At 35.5% G+C, this 24,273-nt stretch overlaps 2 protein-coding genes across 3 annotated transcripts; both read right to left on the reverse strand.

The window, feature by feature from the left end:
• Positions 1 to 66: 66 nt before the first annotated feature.
• Positions 67 to 5,695, reverse strand: LOC132046806 (uncharacterized). Of its 2 annotated transcripts, XM_059437564.1 has the most exons (10): positions 5,067 to 5,692; positions 4,324 to 4,958; positions 4,189 to 4,221; positions 2,980 to 3,785; positions 2,050 to 2,341; positions 1,747 to 1,968; positions 1,473 to 1,646; positions 921 to 1,109; positions 718 to 831; positions 67 to 586 (listed from the first exon to the last, which is right to left on the reverse strand). In XM_059437564.1, exons 2-10 carry the CDS (start codon positions 4,933 to 4,935, stop codon positions 284 to 286), a joined length of 2,745 nt encoding a protein of 914 aa, XP_059293547.1. In that variant the 5' UTR covers positions 4,936 to 4,958; positions 5,067 to 5,692; the 3' UTR covers positions 67 to 283. The 2 variants fall into 2 exon arrangements, with proteins under 2 accessions (XP_059293547.1, XP_059293548.1); XM_059437565.1 differs by lacking the exon at positions 4,189 to 4,221 and having other exon boundaries at positions 5,067 to 5,695.
• Positions 5,696 to 7,225: 1,530 nt separating this feature from the next.
• On the reverse strand, positions 7,226 to 9,053 carry LOC132046810 (uncharacterized). Its single transcript, XM_059437568.1, has 4 exons — positions 8,685 to 9,053; positions 8,494 to 8,595; positions 7,670 to 7,819; positions 7,226 to 7,567 (listed from the first exon to the last, which is right to left on the reverse strand). The coding sequence occupies exons 1-4, from the start codon at positions 8,907 to 8,909 to the stop codon at positions 7,523 to 7,525; spliced, it is 522 nt and encodes a 173-aa protein (XP_059293551.1). The 5' UTR covers positions 8,910 to 9,053; the 3' UTR covers positions 7,226 to 7,522.
• Positions 9,054 to 24,273: the final 15,220 nt, after the last annotated feature.

Here is a 24,273-nt window from a genome sequence, read left to right on the forward strand (position 1 = left end):
GATGGACTATGGATTTGATGGATTCAATTGAACTCATCATCTCGACACGAAGCAAAAATATAGATGTGATCACTAAAATGTCAATAAGTGTTATTGAGAACCCATATTTTTAAATGTACAATTGGTCAGTGGTAAGAACCTTAAAGGCTGAACCCATCAAATTCTAACCTCTGGGTGTAAAAAGTAGAAACAAGGTTATAAGCTTTTGGAATATTTTGAAAATAAGACATCATTTCATCCCAGGAACTGACCAAATTTCCAGTATGTAAACTTGCTGGTGTCCTCACTGTGGAACCTCTTTCCATGCTTCACGGAGAAGCTGGTATCTGACAACATTCCTTGAACGTTTTGCTAAATTTGGATAATCCTTGAAGTTATCAGCAAGGAACGAAGTAAACGGTGAGTCTAGCTCATCAAGCTCAACATCACTGGTGTATGTTTTTTTTAGCACAGATGTCGCAGTACTCTTTGGAGCTTGATTTCCAACCTTCTCTATAAAAGTGGTGAGAGACAATGCTGGAGGAGGTGTATAGACCGTCCAAGTTGCAGTGCACGGAAAGCTAGTGGCAGATTCTCCAGGACCATCCTTCACATCATTAATCAGAAAAAAGTGTGTACGAATATCGTAAATTGCTACTGAGCTTTATGAAATGACAAATCTGCTGGAAATAAACAAAATGAGAGGGAAAACTTAACAAAATGAGAGGGAAAACTTACTTCAGAATCCAGGGCCTCAAGGACATTTTTTGGAATTGGATTTGGACGGAAATCATCTGGAACAAAATTCGCGAGGACTCTTTTGATCAAAGCTGGACCAAATATTGGGCAGACCTAGCAACAGCAAGTTCAAAAGTAAGTATGGAGAAAATGGATATCTAGAGATTGATCTGTTGATAGGTTAAAAGGAAAGTGGGACTAACTTCTTTTCTTGTAGATGCATCTATGAGCATTTCAAATGGAAGCATCATGAGGTTGCTCAATGCATTAAGGAGACGAAAAGCCTTGAATGATTCTGTTTTCTTGTCATTTCCAAAGATGTTATTATAATCTGGTGAATCTTCATCTTCAAAGCCAATAAGATCTGTAAGCCATCTAGACCAGCTTGCAACCTATGAACAAACCAAAATGTTCATAATCACTAAATTATTACTCCCTTGAACTAAAAGTGGTTCTTATTTCCCTTCTTAAGAGTTAAATCAAGAGATGTTCAACATTTTACATATGAGAAATGAAGCTCAAACTATTTCTCTTAAATTTACTGCAGTGGATTCAATAGAGCAAGTTGTATCACAACTCTCAAGTAGCAAGAGAGCTATATTCTCACTTCTCATACAATGCTGTATCAACAAATACTGGCCATTGTTAGTAGCTTTTCCTTGCTTAAATGATGGAAGTGCCTCATATAATTAAATACTTCAAGAATTAAAAACAAGTATGAAACTTGTCATACTTAGCTAACTTTTTCTACTCACAGCATTTTTCAACTGTGCACCAGCTCCAAAGCTTGATTTTCCAGCAGGAATTGGAAGGACCTTACGATCACTTATAGGATCAAATAATGGATCTGTTGGCATTTCTTCAGTGGATTCACGAAGAATAGCATTGAACATTGAGACATCCAATCTACTCACCAACTGCTTCATTACCTAGAAACAAATGAATGCATTTCACTCTAAGTCCTTGCTCGAGAGAAAAAAAATGCTGGAAAATTAGTTAATCAATGGAACAACAAATGAATCAACTCACCAACTTTGGCAGAACAGGCAAGCAGCCACATTTATGACCTGTTGCCCGAAGTGGACAAAGCCTTTCACAGGCATCCTTCAGAGCCCTTTTCCAAAGTTTTACAGAAAATTTACCCTGCTCTTGATCACCCAAATAATGTCTACTCCCATATGTTTTCTTCACCCTTGAGCCCCTAGTCTTGCTAGATTTTGCAGTCGAAAACTGCATATGGGGAGTCAGAGTCTGCAGGAAAAAATAAGTCACTGGTAAAAAAAGTAGCACTTGTTATGACAGAAAAGCACAGAGAAAATTTAGGTAATCAACCTGCCACCAAAGAGACTTGGTGATTTTGGCGAAGATCCAACCTTCAAGTTTTTCCAATGCTTGAGTGAATGATTCAATATCCTCCCAGTTATAAGATTGTTTAACTAAATAATTCTTGTTCCCTTGATTGGCAATGTATTTGATGCTTTGCTGCATATATATTTTTTCCAACGCAGATTTACCTCTGTTGACAGTAGTTTCAGTAGGTGCCCTTTCATTAAATTGCAGTCCTGCAGCAGCCTGGCTGGTGATTGCTCTTAACATAATGGTATTTGACAGCCAGAAAGTCAACCTATTTGTGAGAAAAATAAAATTAGAGAAATCTTGTGAAGTTTACTGTTTTATCCTTAAACATATTTGTTCCACCATATTGATAAGGTTTGTGGTCAATCCATGAATGATGAGTCCTAATGCAGATATCAGGTTCTTGCGGAACTACGTTTTTTTTTTTTTTGAGATAATTACAGTCCAAATGCCTTTCTGTGATCTAATTTACAAAATATCCAGCAAATGTATAGGTTATGCATATTAAGTATAAATATACATCTAATATCCATATAATATACGCACAATATACATATAATATACATAATCAGTGTATAGCTAAGTTGCTCGGACTCTCTAAAAATGTTGCCGCACCCATGTCGGATCCTCCAAAAATACACTACTTTTGGAGGATCCAACACGCACCCGTCTATATTTTTGAAGAGTCCGAGTAACATAGGTGTATAGGCTTTGTATATTTTGGCTAGCCCCGTGATTAATTTTGGCCGATGGGCCAAAAATGAAGTAAGCCCTTGTTTTCTTAGGGGGCCACTATCCACTTAATTTACGATCATGAGAAGATTAATGCTGATATATTAATAGAAGCTGGAAAGTTCGAACTACCAAGAAACTTAAGTAGCTTATCAATCAATCACATGAGTGTACCTTGGAACGTCGCTTCCACATGCTTTAGAAACCAAAGCTAATCCAGAGACAGCGGCTCTGGCAGAACTTGCCTGTTTAGCTGGGGATTTTGTTCTCCAAGCATGGAGATAAAATCTAGCAAGGCGCCTTGCTGGAGTATGAACTTTGTTCATTGAACTTCCATGCTCAGCAACTACAGAATAAAGGCCAACCTCAAGAGCTGCAGCTTCTTTCAGTTCTTCCTCAAGTGTCTGAATTCTAGACTCCGGTTCAGGTTTACTCTTTGACAAAACATTTGCAGGAATTCTCTTTTCAGTTGCTGAAGTAGTATTGGTATTACTCTTTGATTCTTTTTTCTCAACAGTATTCTTTGGTTCGTTTTTCTCCACTGAAGTACTTTTAACAATACTACTAGTTTCTATAGGTGTCTGTTCTTTCATTTCATGCTTAATAATAAGCTCAGTCCCCAAAAACGGATTTGTACTTGCAGAATCTCTTATTTGAACAGACTTCGCTGGCTTCAGTCGACCATGTGTGATCTGAACTCCAAGAGCTTTCCGAATGGAACTCATCGTGACTTGTCTTTTCATAGATTTAGATATTTTGTTTTCTGACGAGTCTCGTGTGTCATCAAGGTGATGATCATCCTGTCCAAAATCATGTTCTGTTGTTTCATCTGCACTATTTTGACCATCCGCACCTGCCTGAATATGCATATTTGAAGAAGTAATTTTTGATATCAATCTATCAATGTATTTTTCTTTGGCATGCTGAGGATTTTCTTCACTTTTGCTTGTTCCGCTGGATAACTCTTCGTGAAAGTCATTCTGCACTTTATCTCAGTTAATTTCTAAACAGGAAATAGCACTACAATGGACAGGAAGCACAACCTTTAATACAATTAACCAGACATTCTCCTTAACTAGTGATGTAGATCAACTGACAGCATTGAAAAGCTTTGGTCGTTTCTTCTTATTTTATTCCCTTCTATTTAGGAAAAGGGTAGCTGAAATTGGAGTCATATGTTTAATTCTAGAAGCATGATATGAACTAGATTTGTAGCCTGTAGGTTACCAAGTTGCAGATGATAAATTTCGACCAGAACTATCGAATAAAGTTTTTTCTAATAAAACATTTCAGAACATGCGTAATGTTTTCAGAGTTCCAATGGAGTTGAAATGACGTTGAGAAAACTGAATGCTTGTTAACCAATAGAAGAACTTTAAGCACCTTTTCAAGTCGAGAAGGTGACGCCCGTGCAGCCTTAGAAAGAGAAGAATCAAATCAATTAGGGAGAATCAACCGTCAGTAAAAGAAGCACAAGCAGTTATTCAGAATGATTTAATTTGACTGAACTTGAAATACCTTTACATTGTTAGATGGTGAAGCCCAGGCAGCTTCAAAAACAGAAGAAGAAAAAGTTGAAGATGATTGTGAGGAAACATCATCATCAGTGTAAGAAGCAAAATCTGAATCATATTCAACATCATCAATCATCATGTCTGATTCTTGCTTATCTTTTGATGGCTGTACCTTAACATACAGAGATGGTTGCAGCAAGCTTTTAGAACTCTTCTTGCAGTTTAAAGGAACACTAATGGCTAAAGTTTCTTTGATAACTCCGTATTCTCCAAAATTAATCGAAGCTGTCCCCAATAGCGGACCTTGAGCTCCATTATCCTTTGTATATTCGTACAAGGAAAACTCCAAGTTATTCTTCAGAAATTTATCTTTTGATTTTTTCTCGCGACATAAGGTTAAGAACAGGGTGAAAGTCTTGTTAATTTCAAGATAGTCATCCTCAACTGAAGAAGTAACAAATCCAGAATTCCGATCACCATTTTCCCACTGAAGTAATACGGATTGAACAGATCTTAAAGACTCTGATGGAGGCCAAGGCCTAATGAGCTGGATATGTACAATGTACTCAATTTGGAAAGAAGCACCCTTTTTCTTCTTCTTCTGTCCAAGAACCATGGCTTGATAGTAACTTAATTCAACTAATTTCCATTCACAACAAAAACCAATGTGTTAGTAAACAACAAACTATAGAAATCACAATAAGTAGACTGAAATCGTTCACAGAAAACAGTAGAGAAGATTTTTACCCGAAACTATGTGCAGTGTGCTATGCTCTTTTGTTCTAGGCAGAGTTTGTGAAGAATTTAATGGTACAGTGAACTTGGCTTCTTTGTGGAGACTGTTGGTTGGGAGAATAACGAGTAGAGAGAAATAGAAAACGAAGATGAACAAGTAATGCGTGCGTCCAACTACGTGAGAGAGTCATTTGTTTGGAGGGACAGAAACAAGAATGACTAAACAAATGTACGTGACTTAGGACTAATGTCCCTTAACGGCCTCTCCACCGGCCAATATTGAAGAAAAACATATAATTAACACCTTGGAGTTGGATTTAGTTAATTTTTGTGGTTTGCCACTAATATTGACTAATGCCTAACCATTAGCTAAATTTAATATTAGGGGTTGTATAGGATAGTCTGTCACTCCTTGTGCATTCATCTGATTAGTGATTATTAATTGTAATATTAACACTTGCCTTTTGAATAAGCTAGATAAAAATCTTCTTTTTCTTGAAGATACAGGAATTATTTTATGTTGTTGATATAATGTGGATGAATTCATTGCCTTGCTGATCTAGCGGTAAGCGGTGTCTTTGCCATATATAGGAGGTGAAGATCACTACCGTTCCGTAAATCTTAATGCTGCCTCCTTTACTTTCTAATTTAATGCTCCCTCCTTTACTTTCTTTCTCTATTTTTTATTTATTTTTTGTGACGATTCTAGACTAATTTGCATGCACCTCAATTAATACATAACTTACATCCTACCTCTACCAACACATGTATTGTATAACTCTATCCATCAAAACTTAGATAGATGAGAAGAAATTACTTAATTTTTAACATCTATTGGGTTTTAAACCTTTGGGTCTACCATGGTCATTTTAATTTCATTGACCATTAAGTCACACTTCTTTAAGTGTTCCCTTCCTTCCTAAGTTAGTCCACGTTTCAGATTTCATGGGAATTCGTCTTTGATGCAGGCTTGGGAAACATTTGAAATGATCCGCTTGAATTCTTCGAATATCTAGCATTTCAAAGAAAAAAAAAAGTCAATACTGCGAATTCCAGGTCAATTTTGAGTAAGGTAAAAGAGACTAAAAGAATTTACTGACATGCAAAATTAGAAATCCAATGTCGCAGTGACCAAATTACTTCGACAGCGTTCGCATCTTTACTATTGAATTTTATCCATATCAATGCTAGAGGGTTAAAAGAGCAGTACACGCTAAGCTCCATCCTTTCAATTCTAGACATTATTTTGATTTGCAAATGGGACGGAAAGGTGTAGATTGTAGAACACGAGCAACTGCCACTATTAAATGACCAACGCCGTTTACTCTTAACATTTTTCTGAAATGATGAAAACAAGAAGAGCAGGGTTGAATAATTGCGTGGCAAATGTGTGAAGATATATCGGTTACCAAACAGTCCTGTCTGAATTTGCATTACATTCAATGCACCACCAAGGAAACTTTTGCTTCTGTTCCCCGCCGGATTTGGCATCCCCACAAACAATTTCTTGTTTCTATTTTCGATACACCTCGTTTATCAACAACGCAATATGAAGGAACATTTCTAGATTATAGCCCTTTGCGTTCACCTCAACCCAAAAATTTCCGGAAAAATAAAATGAAGGAACTCTATTTTTATTACCATCAACATTCCAATCATCTTTCCTATTTATGAAATCCTCATACAGTCGTCAAAAAAAAGTCTTTCCAAAATCAAATACGGACACTTATTTCCTTTACTTGTATTAATTAAAAGCTAAAGCACTTTCTAGTTTCTATATTTGCAATGTGTAGCTACTTATAAAAAGAAGAAAGTTCATAGTATTAAACAAAAATAGTTAAACCATACTGAATTTTTGGATATCAAATAAAGCAATATAGATACAAAAGTTTATTGTAACCAGTAAAATAATTAAGATACACGCAATCTAGTTCAGTAGAACAGTAGGGGTCGCTTTTGGTTAAGTTATAAGATAACACGCAGTTATTCTAGTTCAGATTAGTTAACAATCTCAACCAAACATGGGATAAATTCATCTCAAATATAATCAAGGTACCAAACGAGCCCTAATACACGCAATGTTGCAATCATGCAATCCGAAGATGTCTCAACTAATATACGAGTGAGACATAGTTGATAGTTTGATTGATTGATACATATAAACAACAAACGAAGGCAAAAACAGTAGCTCTGTTTAGAAAAGCAAATTACCAATTTCGAGCTTTAATAACCAACAACATAAAGCACTCTTTTATTAGCCAGCCACGAAATATCCTTAGGCATCGTCCCTACTAGAAATTGGTACTATTTAGATACAGTGGCTTTTTGTAATGCCAACTTTCAAATAATCACACCATAGCCATGGTATCATCTCTCATTTCTCTCTCCAATCAGTCAAGATTAAAAAACAAATTCAGGAAAACAGAACAAACCACCTTCCCCATCTGATTGCTTTCTTGACTTTCGATCTAATCACTTTCGCTCCGGCTCGGTTTTGAGGAGGTAAATCCAACCTGATTAATAAGTTTAATTTGCACCAAAAAATATGAAACTGAACATAAATTATAGTGTTTAAAATACATGGAGAGTCAATGAGCAAGGTCATTAAAATGCACCTGATAATCTTCACTGCTGGGAATCCAGTCATTTGTCGCCGGATTAGTCTTGAACTCTTTGGCTCTGCCATTCTCATGACCCCCATTCAATTGAAGATTGTAAGTGTTTCCATCCGTTTGATCAACCGCCTTGATGAACCCACTTCCAGTCTGCCAAAGATTGAAGATTAACCCAATAAAAATATGAACAATATAAACTGCCTTTATATCTTTGATCCATCTCTACCCACGGGGGTGTCAGGGGGCGCAAGGGGCTCGTCTGAATCCCTTCGTCGAAAAATTACACAGCATAATAGCATATACAAGGTTAGAAGATGTGAAATTCTTTTAGCTTCTTTCTTTATATTTTGAATTCCCCTAATGAAAGTTCTGGCTCCGTTACAATCTCTAACTGCAGGTGGATGCAACCATTGAATATGGTCTAATTGAACCCAAAATTTTACACGAATCAATAATGTGAGAAAAACTAGATACTCCCTTTGTCCCAATTTACGTAAGATTGAATTTACCTTTTTTTGATCAAAAGGAATGTTATCTTTTATATTTAGAACTAATTTAACTTTTATGAGATTATTTACAGCCACACAAATATGCCGAATTGTTTTGGATCACAAAAATTCAAAAGTCTCCTTTTTTCTTCAAATGTTGTCACATAAATTGCGGCGGAAGGAATACTAAATTTTCAACAAGTATCAAATTCTACACTCATAAATTACAAGTACAATATAGTTAGTGCTAAGAACCTTAAGCGCTGAGACATTAAGTTTAAATCTTAAATTATGTCTCATGAAAAGTAAAGAATTAGAAAGAGAAGAGTAGAGAACCGTGTGATGCTGTTTGTCGATGGAAACCAACTCATCATAGTACCGAGTTTCCACAAACTCTTCTTGCTCCGAGCAATTATTTCCCGAAAACACACTACCACCCTGAGCAAAATTTTGAAATAAACTGACATCAGAAAGAGTATAGTTGCACCAAAAGGGTAGTACTATAAAAGTAAAAGTTGAAAACATACTTGAGATTGAAGAGATCGGAGATTATCAAGTTCTGGAATAGGGATATCCTCTGAAGGGGTTGTCGGAGAGACAGAATCAGGTTCACTGCGGTTAGGTTTTGGGAGTCTTTTAGGTGCTTGTGCTTCGAACAGGACTTTGACTTCATTGGCGATTCGCAACTGCTCATCTTCGTTTAAAACCTCATCACTCCGGCTAGGTTTCGTCACCGTTACATGTCGTTCCATGATGTCACACAGCTATTAGGTGTAATCGGTGGGGGTCGTCAACGCCTACTGATATTAGTAGTATATTGAAGACACTCCACGTTCCAGTTCACAACAAAACCATGGGCGCATTCTCCACTGTTGCTAGTTGCCACGTCTCGCCCTCTCACCAAACGTTTAATTTAATGCTCTACGTTTTAACATGTCAATGGAACTAACTTAAGGGTAGAATTCATCAAAAAGTTCTTGAAAAATGTTAAAATTCGTAGTAAAAAATTTATTACTCCCTTCGTCCTAATTTATGTCATATTTTTTGCTTTTAAAAAGTCAATTTGATTATAATTTAAGCTAAATTGTATTAGATTAACTCAATCATTTAATATTAAAATTTATATACTCCCACCGTTCCAATTTAAGTATTTTACTTTCCTGTTTGGTTTGTACCAAAAAGAGTGTCTCTTTTTATATTTAGTAATTTTTTTAATTCTACATGACAAGTTTAAGATCACACGATTTAAATACTACACACATCTTTTATTTAAGACCACAAGATTCAAAAGTCTCACTTTGTTTCTTATCTCCGTGCCTAATCAAACTAATGCACATAAAAATTGGGACGGAGGTAGTATTTAAAAACTACTAGGTTACTTTTCTCATATCAATTAGGTGAAAAAATACATCTTAAAATGTTAGTCAAAGTTCATAATTTTAAATTTAAATTTCAAAAAGCGAAAGTATCACATAAATTGGGACAGATAGATTAGTATTTGATTTTTTAGTAAATTTTACATTATCCCTAAACCTTTTGAGGCGAGGAAACAATACCCTCCCCACGTGTTAAATGGGAAAGAGAACCCCTTTGACCCAAATGCCAACAAACAATGGAAAACCCCTTTCCTGTTGTAAAATAAAGACTATAAAGTAAATACACCAAGTATATAAAAAAAGACTGAATGTGCATTCCTTTCTATGTCTTTCCATTACAAACAAGCTTCTCTATATATATATAAAAGGGAAAAAAAGGCCATAGTTGAAAAAGGCTTCTAGGACAAGCCATAAAAACTTAATGACCAAACTAACTTTGTGGCCAAGTAAAATGGACATACAATATAATATTTACAACACTCCCCCTTGGATGTCCATTAATAGATGATGTGCCTCATTAAAACCTTATTAGGAAAAACCCTGTGGGAAAAAGTCCTAATGAAGGAAAAAGAGTACACATATCTAGTAATACGCTTTGAGAGCTGCCTCATTAAAAACCTTATCAAGAAAACCCAATGGGACAAAACTTAGTTAAGAAAAAAAGAGTACAACGCGTATTTCACTCCCCACGATGAAGACCAAGATTCGGATGTCGGAGTCTTCGCATTCCAATCTTGAATATCATCTTTTCAAGAGTTGAAGTTGACAAAGATTTGGTGAACAAATACAGGATTGTCACTTGAACGGATTTGTTGCACATCAATATCATCATTCTTCTGGAGATCATGTGTGAAAAATAACTTTGGTGAAATGTGCTTCGTTCTATCTCCTTTTATAAAACCTCCTTTTAATTGAGCTATGCATGCAGCATTATCTTCATATAATACTGTGGGTATTTTGGTATCACACTTCAAGCCACATCTTTCTCTGATGAAATGTATCACTGATCTTAATCACACACATTCTCTACTTGCTTCATGAATAGCTCTTATCTCGCGTGATTCGAAAAGTAGCAACAATGGATGCTTTGTAGATCGCCATGATATAGCAAGAGTACCTCCGCATGTAAACAAATAGCTTTGTCTCGATCGAGCTTTATGTAGATCGGATAAATAACACTGCGCATCGTACGACCAACAAGATCTGTACTGCTATTGTTAGCATCAAATGGACCTATATCAATAGTACCCTTTAGATATCGCAGTATATGCTTAATTCCGTTCCAATGTCTCCGTGTAGGAGAAGAGCTATATCTTGCTAGTAAATTAACAAAGAATGCTATATCAGGTCTTGTAGCGTTAACAAGATACATAAGTGCACCAATGACACTAAGCTATGGTACTTCAGGACGAAGAAGCTCTTCATTTTTTCTTCGTGAGGTCGGAACGGATCTTTACTCACTTCTAGTGAGTGAACAATCATTGGGGTACTTAAAAGATGCGTATTGTCCATGTAAAACCATTTTAAAACTTTTTCGGTATAGATAGATTGATAGATAAAGATCTTGTTTGCTCAATGTTCAATATGCAGACAAAGACAAAGCTTTCTCTTTTCAAGATCTTCATTTCAAATTCTTTCTTTATATATTTGATTGCCTTTTGGAGCTCTTTTGGAGTTCCAATGAGATTTATGTCATCAGCACAAACAAAAAGTATAACAAACTCTGATTTTGTTTTCTTAATAAACACACATGGACAAATGGCATAATTTATATAACCTTCATTTACCAAGTACTCACTGAGGTGATTGTACCACATATTGCCCTTTGGTTGTTTTAGAGCATATAATGATCTTTGTATTCGATTGAATACATTTTCGAGACTTTGAACTAATTGCTTGGACATTTTAAGTTCTTGAGAATTTTCATATAAATTTCATCAAGTAAGCCACATAGGTTGTGACAAAGATCCATCGGTATAAATAATGTGACATCTTGATGTTTGAATTGCAGCCCAATAAACATTACGTTTACCAAGATGCATCATTTTACTTGGTAATTTTTTCTACGTCAACATGCTTTAAGAGACGTAGAAATCAAATCCTCACAACCTTATACAATATTGCGCGCTATATTGTATCAAAATATTGTCGACAAGATATCATGTTGTATCGGTTTGCAATTTGACATAACTTACTGAGATCTGATCGCTTCATTATTTTCAGGTACGAACCTCGCATAAGATTTCATGAAGTGTTATGTCGGCTCTTCAAGAGCACTTTGCCTCCTTATTATGATCATTTGCTCCTCCCTTTTTTCAAGGATTATTATATTTGGAATCGATTGGTCTACCATGCTCCATGCATGTTGTAGACCCTGTCCTTCAGGGACATTAGGAGCATTTTGCAGATGAAATATGAAATAGTTGGATCAACAAATGCTTCCAGCATTTTACTTGAATTATTTGAGGATCATACTGATGATAATTCACAACATATTTCTTATTTGCATATTCTTTCCCCTTATGTTAGAAAAACTAACACATATTCCCATTTTCTTTGGGAAATCCATCTACGTGCATTTATAGTATATCCATTAATCATATAACGCACATTAAAAGCTATAAGATGGAAATATTTTGTTCCTGACCCAGAACCAATTATGAGGGGAGAATTTCGCATAATTTATTGGTCTGAAGAATACAAGTGTCGTTGTATGCAATATATTATATCTCAGACCAACATCCGAAGCTTTGTTCTCATAAGCAATGGTTTAGCTATATAATGGAGGCATCCAATGCCAAACCAGCTTAGATATAAACCAACTTATCAAGATAAATTGTCTTGATTACATGTTTTGAAAATTGTGCTTCCAACTCAATTATTTTGAGTAAGCAACTTTGTAAATATCAAACTGTCAGTTGACAATAAACATACATGTGATCGTCTCGTAGATGCATCTATTTAAGACATCACATGGCAGGTGAAGGGGCCCAAATTCACCTTTTATATTTTTCAAAATTTAGGGGATTCAATCTTAACATTAGCTGGTGTAATCAACTTATTATGAGAACAAACAACACAAACAAATTCTTGAAGAATCTTCTAGTTCTTCAATATATTTCAAATACTCAGTTAGCACATCAGATTTAAATCAGGACAATCAAAATGGTCTTGTCAACTGATAAAATAATCTGTACCCGTAAACTTCAAGTTTACCATGACGAGTGCTATTTATTTTAGTAAACTTCGGATTTACAATTGCACGAGATTTTATGTCAAAACTTCTGCTTTATTGTGACATGTGATCTCATCATTCTCGGATAACGCTTTACACACGTGTCCCTAACCGTAATAAGTTGGAGATATTCAATCTTTCAATCATTTATAGTCTCAATATGATGACCATTTTTCTTGCTAGTAAACTTCAGGTTTACTATAATTTATTTTCCGATCGTCATAATTATGATCTAGGATGAATGGTACTATCATATATAAGCTCTTCGAGAGACATCAATTTGTTCACCATAATCATATATTATTTGGACGCTGCTGGTGTCATGATACTTGTAGATATACAATTAGCTCTTCTGGAACCCTTAATCATTAGTTTCTAGTACCAAATATTTTCTAGATACTTCTGGTATCACAAAAGAAAATTTGGTTAAACACTACTGGTGTCATGAAAGAAAATAATAATCAAATGGAAATTTAAAGACAATTTTAAACTATAAATTATGAAAAGTAAACATTAAACTATAAACTTTAGTATTTTAAATATCTCCTTCAAGGAGATTAACCGTTATTATCTGAGTATTTTGTATCAAGTGGCAACCACATAGTAATTACATCCTTCAGGACGGGATACATTAATGTTTATTTCCTTCAAAGAAATCAACAACAACTAACCATAATGTATTAATGTGGTTATAGTAGAAAGCATTTTACTCTGCTTCCTTTTGCCTTAGGATGATACTTTAATACGTTTCGACGTACGACAGGTACGTATTGCAATGCCTTAATTTCATACCACAAAAATAACATGTATATCCATTGTTATTTTATCTCTCCAAGAGAGGGGTCGTGGTATTTTTCATTTACTTGCCGATTATTCAAATGTGCTTGCAATACGACGTTACTCAATAACTCGTTATTTTGCTCAAGCACAAGAAGACATTGCTCGAATATTTCTCGGATATTTTACGGCTTTTTTTCAAAGTTTTACTATTTCATAAGTAAAAGTTTCAGAGTTTTATTACTTCAGGAGTAAAGTTAAAGATTTACTACTTCAAGAGTAAAATCTAAAGTTTTACTACTTCTGGAGTAAAGTTTGAAGGTTCTTGCTTCGAGAGTAAATTTCAAGGTCTTACTACTTCAGGAATAAATTTCAACGTGCTACTACTTTGGGAGTACGGTCCAAAGTTTTGCTACTTCGGGAGCAAATTCCTGAGTTTACAACTTCGGGAGTAAAGCATAAAATATTCAGAATATTGATATTTTAACAATCATTTGCACGTTCATATTTATAGGCTTTACTACATACTGTCACATTCACTTCTGGGAATGGATATGTATTTGAAGCATTTATCAAAAGTTCTCATTCTTCAAGAATGAAACATAATTATCCAAACATGCCTTAAGCATATTAAATTGTGATAGCTTAGAACCTCTTTTAAGAAATTGCTACTTCGGGAGCAAATTGAGGCATACATATTTAGTCCCAACAATAAGCCCATAAAAATACTCCCACTTCTGGTGGTTATAGACATAAATGAATTTAATCGTAACGAGATTTAATAAATATTATCACTTCGAGTGATCATATATTTCTTCTAAACTCTCATTCTTAGTCATTTAAGGGATATAAAATTAACATCATGATCCCTCGTAACAATATTGTTCTTCAGGAACAAATTTAAGGCATAAATGATCGAGTAAACCATTAATTAGGTTGCGGAGATCAAAATAATCCAAGTATACAAAATAATTGTAACAAACATCCAAAATCCATGAAGGATGATATATAATATACTACTAATGCTATGTATTCATAGCTCTTTTCCGTAAAAGCAATTTTGCATATGGCAATTAATTCCAAATGTTTAATCACAACTAATAAGAGAGGATGAATAACATTTTTATTCAGGCCACATGGTCAGAATGTCAAAGAACTCAGCAAAGAGAACTGGTGTCCCTCGCTATATTAAAAACAACAGAGGGAACAATAAAAAGAAATGAAAATTGCTAAAAGGGATACCTGATGCAGCTCTTACTTTCTTCATCTTTTAAAATATTTGCTCAATAAGGCAGAGTCTCGTGCTGATAACGTAAATCTCATTGGAACTCCAGAAGGAAATTTATAGAATATCGTTACTATCCCTTGCTTGGGGGGAAGTTTAAATATTACAACAATGCGATTAATTTTCTTCCTTCGAATAGAAATATCTTCGGAAAATGCAAATACTACACTAATTGCACTTATTAAGTAATACTTTCTACAAAGGACTATAATAATATAATTAATCTTATGCACTAATAGTGTTGTTCAAAAGAGATACCATTACTTAATTATTCTACACCATGATATTAGAACTGTAGAAGTGTTAAAATGCAATAATTTGGGGCGGGGGTGTTTGATGAGATAGTGTTAAACTCTCTCCTATATAAAATGTCTTGTAATTACATTTTTTGTCGAATTTATCACCTATGACAAGGGGATAAGTGATGAGTTTAGGACTTCACAGAGATAAGCATAGGAGCTTAAAATTGACATTGAAACAGTCCTAATTTAAATAATATGCATAATCGGCTATGTCAATTTGTACATTGGATGAATAAAAAACAACTTCAGTAAGTGTTACCTAAAGTTGTAAACTATCCTGGCTAACCTACCATTGTAGTATTGCATACAGTGCCTGCATGTCGCACAAGGTGAAATAAAAACCATCAAGAACTTTAGAAAAGCCGATCACTAATGGCCGATGCCCTTTCTGCTGGGGCCAGAAGCAAACGTGTACATTCTTTGATTCCTCATGTTATTGTTGCTTCTGTGTTTCGTTCTTGTACTAGTAGACGATTTAGACAACTCATCAGTGTCATTTGCAGTTGCGGCTTCGGAGTTCTCCACCTCTTTGTTATACTTAGCAGCAGAAGCAGAATTGAGAACTCTACATCCAACCAAAATCCAATTTGTGCAAAGCAGTATCATTAGAAAAATCACCGGCAAACAACGGCATTTCATGGTTACCGCTAATATTAATTCCTGCTAAATAGGTGTTGACGGATAATATAATAGAGAGATTGAATGTGGTGAAGCGGGTATAAGCTCTGTGTTAATCAGATTAATTTGTTGGAATATAATGGCAGCAGGAAATTAGGAGTATTAATGTAGCAAAAACTGGCTACTTGGAGTTTATATAGGGGCTAATTTTGGTTTTGTTGGTTATTTGGTGGACCCTTTTGACTCGGAACTTTTGGGTCGGTCATGACGGTGAGATTGAAAAGGAATTTGTGAGATGGCTGGATTTATTTCACACTTGGGGATTCTCTAAAGCGTTTCAATGTATTCTTGAATTCAAGCTATTTCTTGTTCTACTCAGCAGCTATCACAAGTTCCGAATTTGCTGTATGGCCGGTTGATCCGTGAATTATTCGGAGGGAGACAAAATGGTGTAATTGCCATGTGTTTGATATTCATATAGTACCATTTTCACAACCAAGGGCAGGAGCAGCATGTAACAAATATTGGTCAAACCTGCTGACTTTAGTAGCTGAATTAATTGAAATGAATTGGTTTCCTGTCTCCCAAAATTAACTTAAAAAGTGGACGACAAACATTCCTAACAGCCGTGCAAATCCTTGAAATTTGTGGACGGAAGAAGTTCCTAATTTATTGAGCGCCACTTTGAAAGGCTGTATATATACTCTGTTTCTCAAAGTGCATATGGAATGTCACCCAAGGAAGAAATTGATTGCGCAAGCAATTCTTCTGCCTTTCTTGATAATTAGATTGGTAATAGGACTTGACAGTTAATTGCATCCCGCATTTGGCAAGAAAATTAGCAGATGATCAATCTGTTTAATTTTCTCAATCGATTCTGGGCTTAAACCATCGGAAAATAACTCAATTTGGGTAATGCCCATATTAAGAACAGAGGCGGTGTCATTAGATTAGAGGATATGCTGCCTTTGATCAAACTGTGACGAGCAATATCAGTGGAGGCCAAGGTCACATGCGAATTCAAATTTTTGAGTTTATGGATTTGATCTAAATTTTTAGGTTCTTCAGTGTCCGTTGCTAGAACTCTAACTCCACCTATGGCCAAAATTATGTGAAGAGACCTATTGAGATGTCGAGATGAAAATGCATATGCACTAAAAATATTGGAATGTTATAAAATAATAAAACAAGAACAAGAATATTGTAGAGAAAGAGAGAAGAGAGGGGAATTCTTTATTTCTCTTGAGGGATTACTTTACAATGAAGGAGAACCTTTATATTTATAGGGGAAAAGTGACTTGATCCCAAAGTCACTAACCGTAATATTTCTCCTAAAGATAGACATCCATAATAATAAATAATATTTATAACACCCCCCTTGGATGTCTATTTGATAGATAATGTATCTCGTTAAAACCTTACTAGAAAAAACCCAGTGAGAAAAAATCTAGTGAAGGAAAAAGAGTACACATTTCTAATGATTCGCTATTTGGTTGCCTCGTTAAAAACCTTACAAGGAAAAACCCAATGGAACAAAAACCTTGAAAGGGAAAATGAGTACAACGCGTATTAACTCCCCCTGATGAGAACTTCAATCCAAAAACTTGAATCTTCACATCTTCACTCAAAAGTTGTAGTTGGTATAGACTTGGTGAATAAATCAGCCATATTATCACTCGAACAATTTGATGCACCTTGATATCACCATTCTTCCCAAGAATAATCTTATCGCAATGTATCAGCCGGTGAAGAAGCTGAATGGCTCCGAAATTTCTTAGAAGACATTCCATTTTGGCCTAAACCATTGGCTCCTATATGCATATATTGCGAAAGCCAAGCGGCAATAGGAAGAGCCGAGAGCGTTATGTACAACGGAAAGTCTCGTCACATACAACAAAGACATAATACCGTTAGACAGCTACTCTCTAGTGGAATTATCACAATTGACTATGTTAAGTCAAGAGATAATGTGTCGGATCCACTAACTAAAGGCCTAACTAGAGAGGTGGTTGAAAGATCATCGAAGGGAATGGGACTATGGCCGAGGACAAGTCATCGTGGCGGTAACTCTACCTAGAAGACTGGAGATCCCAAGTTCTAGGTTCAAAGAGATCAAACAAAGTCATTAATGACGGTTCAACATTGTCACAATAACTTTTTGGTCCATTCTCGTGATGAGACAATGTTCAGTACCAGGATAAAGCATTAAGGCTTTTTAATGGCTTCTAAGTTTGATACGGGGTATTCAAATAGTGTATCTACGGGATGACACATTTAGGAATCACCTATGTAAGTGTGAAGTGTAAGCCGCTTCAAGGAGAATTCTGTAAGGCCAATTCTCTACGCACTTATAAACCAAGCAGTGTTCATGGCTGAAACGAACAAAACAATAAGAACCAAAGACGGTTAAAGGGTTAATTGTGTGACGTGTGGTTGTCTAGGTATACAGCAAAGCTCGACGGTTCAAAGATATCAAATCTACCGATTGACTGAGTACATCCGACATATGTTCACTACGGAAAGTTCAAAGAGAAATCTACTTATCCAGATGCGATTAATCCTTGCTTTCGAATCACACAGTTTTTTGTCATGCATAGCCATTCCCCATGTTAAAGCTAGTTAATGATTGAAGCTAGCTAAGTTGTGTGAATGAGAAATGGAGGGAAAAAAGACAATGGAAGAAAAATGAAGTTTAAGGCAAAGTTCCTTTGCAAAGGAGCTTTGTACCACATTGGTGGTCGAAAGGGAAAGTTATGTGCTTATATTAGAAAGCACTTCTTCTAGCTCTTAAAGGGTTGAGAAGAGGGACTCCCCTCGCGCCGTTGTCGTTGCTCTGCTCGGCTTCAGATTTGGATTGATTGATAATCTTTTTGGACCAAGTTTATTTAACTTCAATCTTCATTTTCTGAAATTATTTTTTATTTCCGCGGAAAAATATTAATTGGTAATTAATTAAATTTCGCGTAATAAATCCCAACGTTCCCAACGTTCTTATTTTTTTCGGAAAAGGCAAGGCCTTTCCGAACAGTCACCAAACCTGTTCTGAACAAGTATGTTTCGCGGCTATATAAACTGAGGCAACGCCTCATTTTTCGACTACTGAAATTTTTTTCTGCATTGCAAATTCTGCATTCTTTTTTCCTGAAATAAAACTATCGAGTCTGTGTGTGGTTCGTTGCCTGATTTGAGTTCGTCGAAGTCGTAGGCGTTTGAGGTACCGCTACTCCTGCGACAGGTATATCCGTTTTATCCTGGGAGGAAGTAATCCATAACCTCGGGTACAGTGAGGGGATTAAATTCCTTAAGGACACACAGTGAATTCTGTGGTCTCGGATATTTCTTTGTTTCTGAAATTTTTTCCAAATTTACACAGTTTCTGTTTTCTTTTAGTTTCTGGTTTTTCCAGTTTTTGGTTTCTATTTCCTACGGTTCTGAACACAGTTTTACCAACAGCTATTTGCACGATTCTTGGTTCTGCATGAATGGTGACAACAACACAAAGCTTCAACTCAGCAATAGGTATCGGTGCCAATGGCACGACGCTTCAGTTTTGCATGAGGTATCAATAGCAGCACGAAGCTTCCATTCCATAAAGATCGAAGATCTGCTCTACTGGTTCAAGGATACTCGAACATGATGGAGCGTTGTGACATTCCAAGGCATGAAGCTAGTAATCAACTGTGTATGTCTGACTAAGTTGTGCTCTTGTGTGGATTCATTATCATGTCAACTCCCTCTGACTAATTGCTGTAGGCACACACAAAAAAAAAAAAAAAGTGTTAACATTGATGAAAAAAAAAAAGAAAAGAAGAGAAAACTAGTCAGCAAAGAAACAAAAAGAAAATGGAGGTATAATGGAAAAGGAAGCTTTGTAAGTGATAGATATTTGATGTCCACAACGATGGGTAGGTATCCTTTTACAGAGATATATAAGGCAGTTCTCATATCCACAGTTTTAGATGGAATCAAATTGTTTTCTTTGTTATCTAGAAGAATTCAAAATCCCGTATGTGATAAGTTCAAGCTGCTATAGATGTCTAATATGGATTAGAGATCTTGAAGGAATTAGATTTTCCGTCACATGCAGGGTACATCCGTTTTAAGGTGGACTTGTAGTTTCTACACAAATGTAATTCTCATTGTCCAGATAATATGAAAAAAAAAATTGCCAACTTCTTAAGGGTAAAAACAAAAGGAATCTCATTGCATATCCTACGTGATTGCTCTACATTGGGACTACACTTCTTTGGGATAAAAAAATATTGTCTTCACCGCTACGGGTACTCGAAGACATGTCTTTCAAGGTTCGACAAGTCTTCACCCCAACAAGCCTTGAAGTAGGGGGCATTTGTAGACACATAAATTTTATTGGGTTAAAGTCATACAAAATTTGTATTTAATCCATATTTATTTGGGTTGAATAATTAATATGGACTTTACAAATTAATTTAGTCCATGTTTCTATTTTCAAGTCCAAGGTCTATTCCATCTTGAGGCCTAAACTCATGCCACGTGTCAAGTAACATGGCATTCCAGTCAAATTCAAAGCCAACAAGATGATGCCACGTGTTTAAATGATGTGGCAATCGGGGTCAAATATGAGAAACAATCAAAAATCGTCAAGTGTCCAAAATGACATGTCTTGGCCAATCACAAGCTACCTTATCACATAGCATTTGTGATAAGCTTGTTGATTTACATGAACCAATCAGAATGAGGCAGAAGAGTTCATCTAAACTTGAGTTGCCTACTCCTACAACTATAAATGGGGGTTTACATAACTTTACGGGGACATTGGCAAAGACCTTTGGAGAAACGGTACATCAACTACATAGTTCTGGAGTGTTCAACGGAGTTCTTCCTGGAGATCAACCAAATGACGAAGTATTGCTCGACATTCCTAGGGATTGAAATACATCTCTAGAAGATCCAAATCATCTTGCAATTCGAGAAATATGCTACTGACGGCCCTCGAGTCACGGAGACGTTTTGGAGAGAAGAATCAAGAGAACAATAAAATTTTACTCACAAGATCATAAATAAAATTACATTTTTCTTTTATTTTTGATTGTCGTTAATTTTCGGCACTTGAAAATTTGTTGCAAACAATACCAAATTGCGGAAAATTCAAAGAGGTATGTTCATTCTTTTTGAAAATTTATCTTAAAAAACAAAATACAAATTCATAAGAAAAGAATGGCGCAGGAGATATAATCTATAGGAGCTTAGGTTTTGCATGAGCTACATCTATATAGGGGCAATTATTATTCTAATTTCATATATAAAAAGTTCATACAAGGTGCATTTTCACTCTCTAGTTCGAATTGCTAAAAATTTCACATTAATTTTTGTCGTTCCCGCTTCTTCTACTCTTTGGTATCTTTCTCGCCATTTATTTCCTTGTTATCTTTTTTCCATTCATAACTTTTTGTCTGGATAAATAAATAAAATCAGAGATTTAATTTTTCAAATTGAAAAAAATTGTTTCATGGTAATCTAATATGGTAAGCAAAATCATCCAAATAAATCTATCCGGCACAGAGTAAAATGACGCATTTTGCATACAAAAAATAAATTGGATACCCACCCATTTCAAACTATGATACAAGATAAGATTCCAAAATAAACTAAGGCACCCAACGATGAGAAAAAGAGTTTAAAAGAATAGAGTAAGTGAACTGTACATATAACACAGTGAAATGTATATTTTAACACCTCACGAAAGAAACAAAAAGACTATCAATAAACACCACAAGGAGGCACCAAGCAGTATATAGTTATCTAGATCATACACTATCAATATTAGAACTTTAGAAGTGTTAAAATGCAACACTTTTTTTTGTGTGTGTTGTTGGGGTGGGGGTGGGGTGGGGGGGGGGGGGGGAATTGATGAGATAGTGTTAAACTCTCTCCTATACAAAATTTCTAGTAATTACATTTTTTGTCGAATTTATCACCTATAACAAGGGGATAAGTGATGAGTCTAGGACTTCACAGAGATAAGCATTGGACCTTAAAATTGACATTGAAACAGTCCTAATTTAAATAGTATGCATAATCGGCTATGTCAATTTGTACATTGGATGAATAAAAAACAATTTCAGTAAGTGTTACCTAAAGTTGTAAACTATCCTGGCTAACCTACCATTGTAGTAGTGCATACAGCGCCTGCATGTCGCACAAGGTGAAATAAAAACAATCAAGAACTTTAGAAAAGCCGATCACTAATGGCCGATGCCCTTTCTGCTGGGGCCAGAAGCAAACGTGTACATTCTTTGATTCCTCATGTTATTGTTGCTTCTGTGTTTCGTTCTTGTACTAGTAGACGATTTAGACAACTCATCAGTGTCATTTGCAGTTGCGGCTTCGGAGTTCTCCACCTCTTTGTTATACTTAGCAGCAGAAGCAGAATTGAGAACTCTACATCCAACCAAAATCCAATTTGTGCAAAGCAGTATCATTAGAAAAATCACCGGCAAACAACGGCATTTCATGGTTACCGCTAATATTAATTCCTGCTAAATAGGTGTTGACGGATAATATAATAGAGAGATTGAATGTGGTGAAGCGGGTATAAGCTCTGTGTTAATCAGATTAATTTGTTGGAATATAATGTTGCAGCAGGAAATTAGGAGTATTAATGTAGCAAAAACTGGCTACTTGGAGTTTATATAGGGGCTGATTTTGGTTTTGTTGGTTATTTGGTGGACCCTTTTGACTCGGAACTTTTGGGTCGGTCATGACGGTGAGATTGAAAAGGAATTTGTGAGATGGCTGGATTTATTTCACACTTGGGGATTCTCTAAAGCGTTTCAATGTATTCTTGAATTCAAGCTATTTCTTGTTCTACTCAGCAGCTATCACAAGTTCCGAATTTGCTGTATGGTCGGTTGATCCGTGAATTATTCGGAGGGAGAGAAAATGGTGTAATTGCCATGTGATTGATATTCATATAGTACCATTTTCACAACCAAGGGCAGGAGCAGCATGTAACAAATATAGGTCAAACCTGCTGACTTTAGTAGCTGAATTAATTGAAATGAATTGGTTTCCTGTCTCCCAAAATTAACTTAAAAAGTGGACGACAAACATTCCTAACAGCCGTGCAAATCCTTGAAATTTGTGGACGGAAGAAGTTCCTAATTTATTGAGCGCCACTTTCGAAAGGCTGTATATATACTCTGTTTCTCAAAGTGCACATGGAATGTCACCCAAAGGAAGAAATTGATTGTGCAAGCAATTCTTCTGCCTTTCTTGATAATTAGATTTGTAATAGGACTTGACAGTTAATTGGATCCCGCATTTGGCAAGAAAATTAGCAGATGATCAATCTGTTTAATTTTCTCAATCGATTCTGGGCTTAAACCATCGCAAATAACTCAAGTTGGGTAATGCCCATATTAAGAAGAGAGGCGGTGTCATTAGATTAGAGGATATGCTGCCTTTGATCAAACTGTGACGAGCAATATCAGTGGAGGCCAAGGTCACATGCGAATTCAAATTTTGAGTTTATGGATTTGATCTAAATTTTTAGGTTCTTCAGTGTCCGTTGCTAGAACTCTAACTCCACCTATGGCCAAAATTATGTGAAGAGACCTATTGAGATGTCGAGATGAAAATGCATATGCACTAAAAAATATTGGAATGTTATAAAATAATAAAACAAGAACAAGAATATTGTAGAGAAAGAGAGAAGAGAGGGGAATTCTTTATTTCTCTTGAGGGATTACTTTACAATGAAGGAGAACCTTTATATTTATAGGGGAAAAGTGACTTGATCCCAAAGTCACTAACCGTAATATTTCTCCTAAAATAGACATCCATAATAATAAATAATATTTATAACACTCCCCTTGAATGTCTATTTGATAGATAAGTGCCTCGTTAAAACCTTCTAAGAAAAAACCCGTGGAAAAAAATCTAGTGAAGGAAAAAGAGTACACATTTCTAATAATACGCTATTTGGTTGCCTCATTAAAAACCTTACAAGGAAAAATCCAATGGGACAAAAACCTTGAAAGGGAAAAAAGAGTACAACGCGTATTAACTCCCTCTGATGAGAACTTCAATCCAAAAACTTGAATCTTCACATCTTCACTCAAAAGTTGCAGTTGGTATAGACTTGGTGAATAAATCAGCCATATTATCACTTGAACAATTTGTTGCACCTTGATATCACCATTCTTTTGGAGCTCGTTTGTGAACAACAACTTTGGTGAAATGAGCTTTGTCCTTTTATGAATCCACTCTTTAGTTGAATTATGTATATTGTTGCATCTTCAGTCTTTAGATAGAGTTGCATCAGCATATAAAAATGTTGAAATCACTCCAAGTGCATTCCTGACTTACTTTATAAACAGATGTTATCTTTATATGATTGGACTGTCATGTAGAACAACATCATATGACTATAATCCCTTATAGTCATAGCAAAATATATAAATGCATCAATTGCATAAAGATATGGCACTTCGGGGACCAAAAAAAAAAAAAAAAAAAAAAAAAAAATTAGCGTAAGTTTCT

Source organism: Lycium ferocissimum, chromosome 2 (assembly GCF_029784015.1).
Source record: "Lycium ferocissimum isolate CSIRO_LF1 chromosome 2, AGI_CSIRO_Lferr_CH_V1, whole genome shotgun sequence".
Classification (NCBI taxonomy): Eukaryota; Viridiplantae; Streptophyta; class Magnoliopsida; order Solanales; family Solanaceae; genus Lycium; species Lycium ferocissimum.

Excerpts from the sequence above, each read along its gene's own strand:
- LOC132046806 (XM_059437564.1), bottom strand. The coding sequence starts at position 4,935 with ATGGTTCTTGGACAGAAGAAGAAGAAAAAGGGTGCTTCTTTCCAAATT. Across the intron at positions 2,342-2,979 it reads TGTGGAAGCGACGTTCCAAG|GTTGACTTTCTGGCTGTCAA; the intron begins GTACACTCATGT and ends TCTCACAAATAG. Across the intron at positions 1,647-1,746 it reads TGCCTGTTCTGCCAAAGTTG|GTAATGAAGCAGTTGGTGAG; the intron begins GTGAGTTGATTC and ends ATTTGTTTCTAG.
- LOC132046810 (XM_059437568.1), bottom strand. The coding sequence starts at position 8,909 with ATGGAACGACATGTAACGGTGACGAAACCTAGCCGGAGTGATGAGGTT. Across the intron at positions 7,820-8,493 it reads TCGACAAACAGCATCACACG|ACTGGAAGTGGGTTCATCAA; the intron begins GTTCTCTACTCT and ends AATCTTTGGCAG. Across the intron at positions 7,568-7,669 it reads CCAGCAGTGAAGATTATCAG|GTTGGATTTACCTCCTCAAA; the intron begins GTGCATTTTAAT and ends CTTATTAATCAG.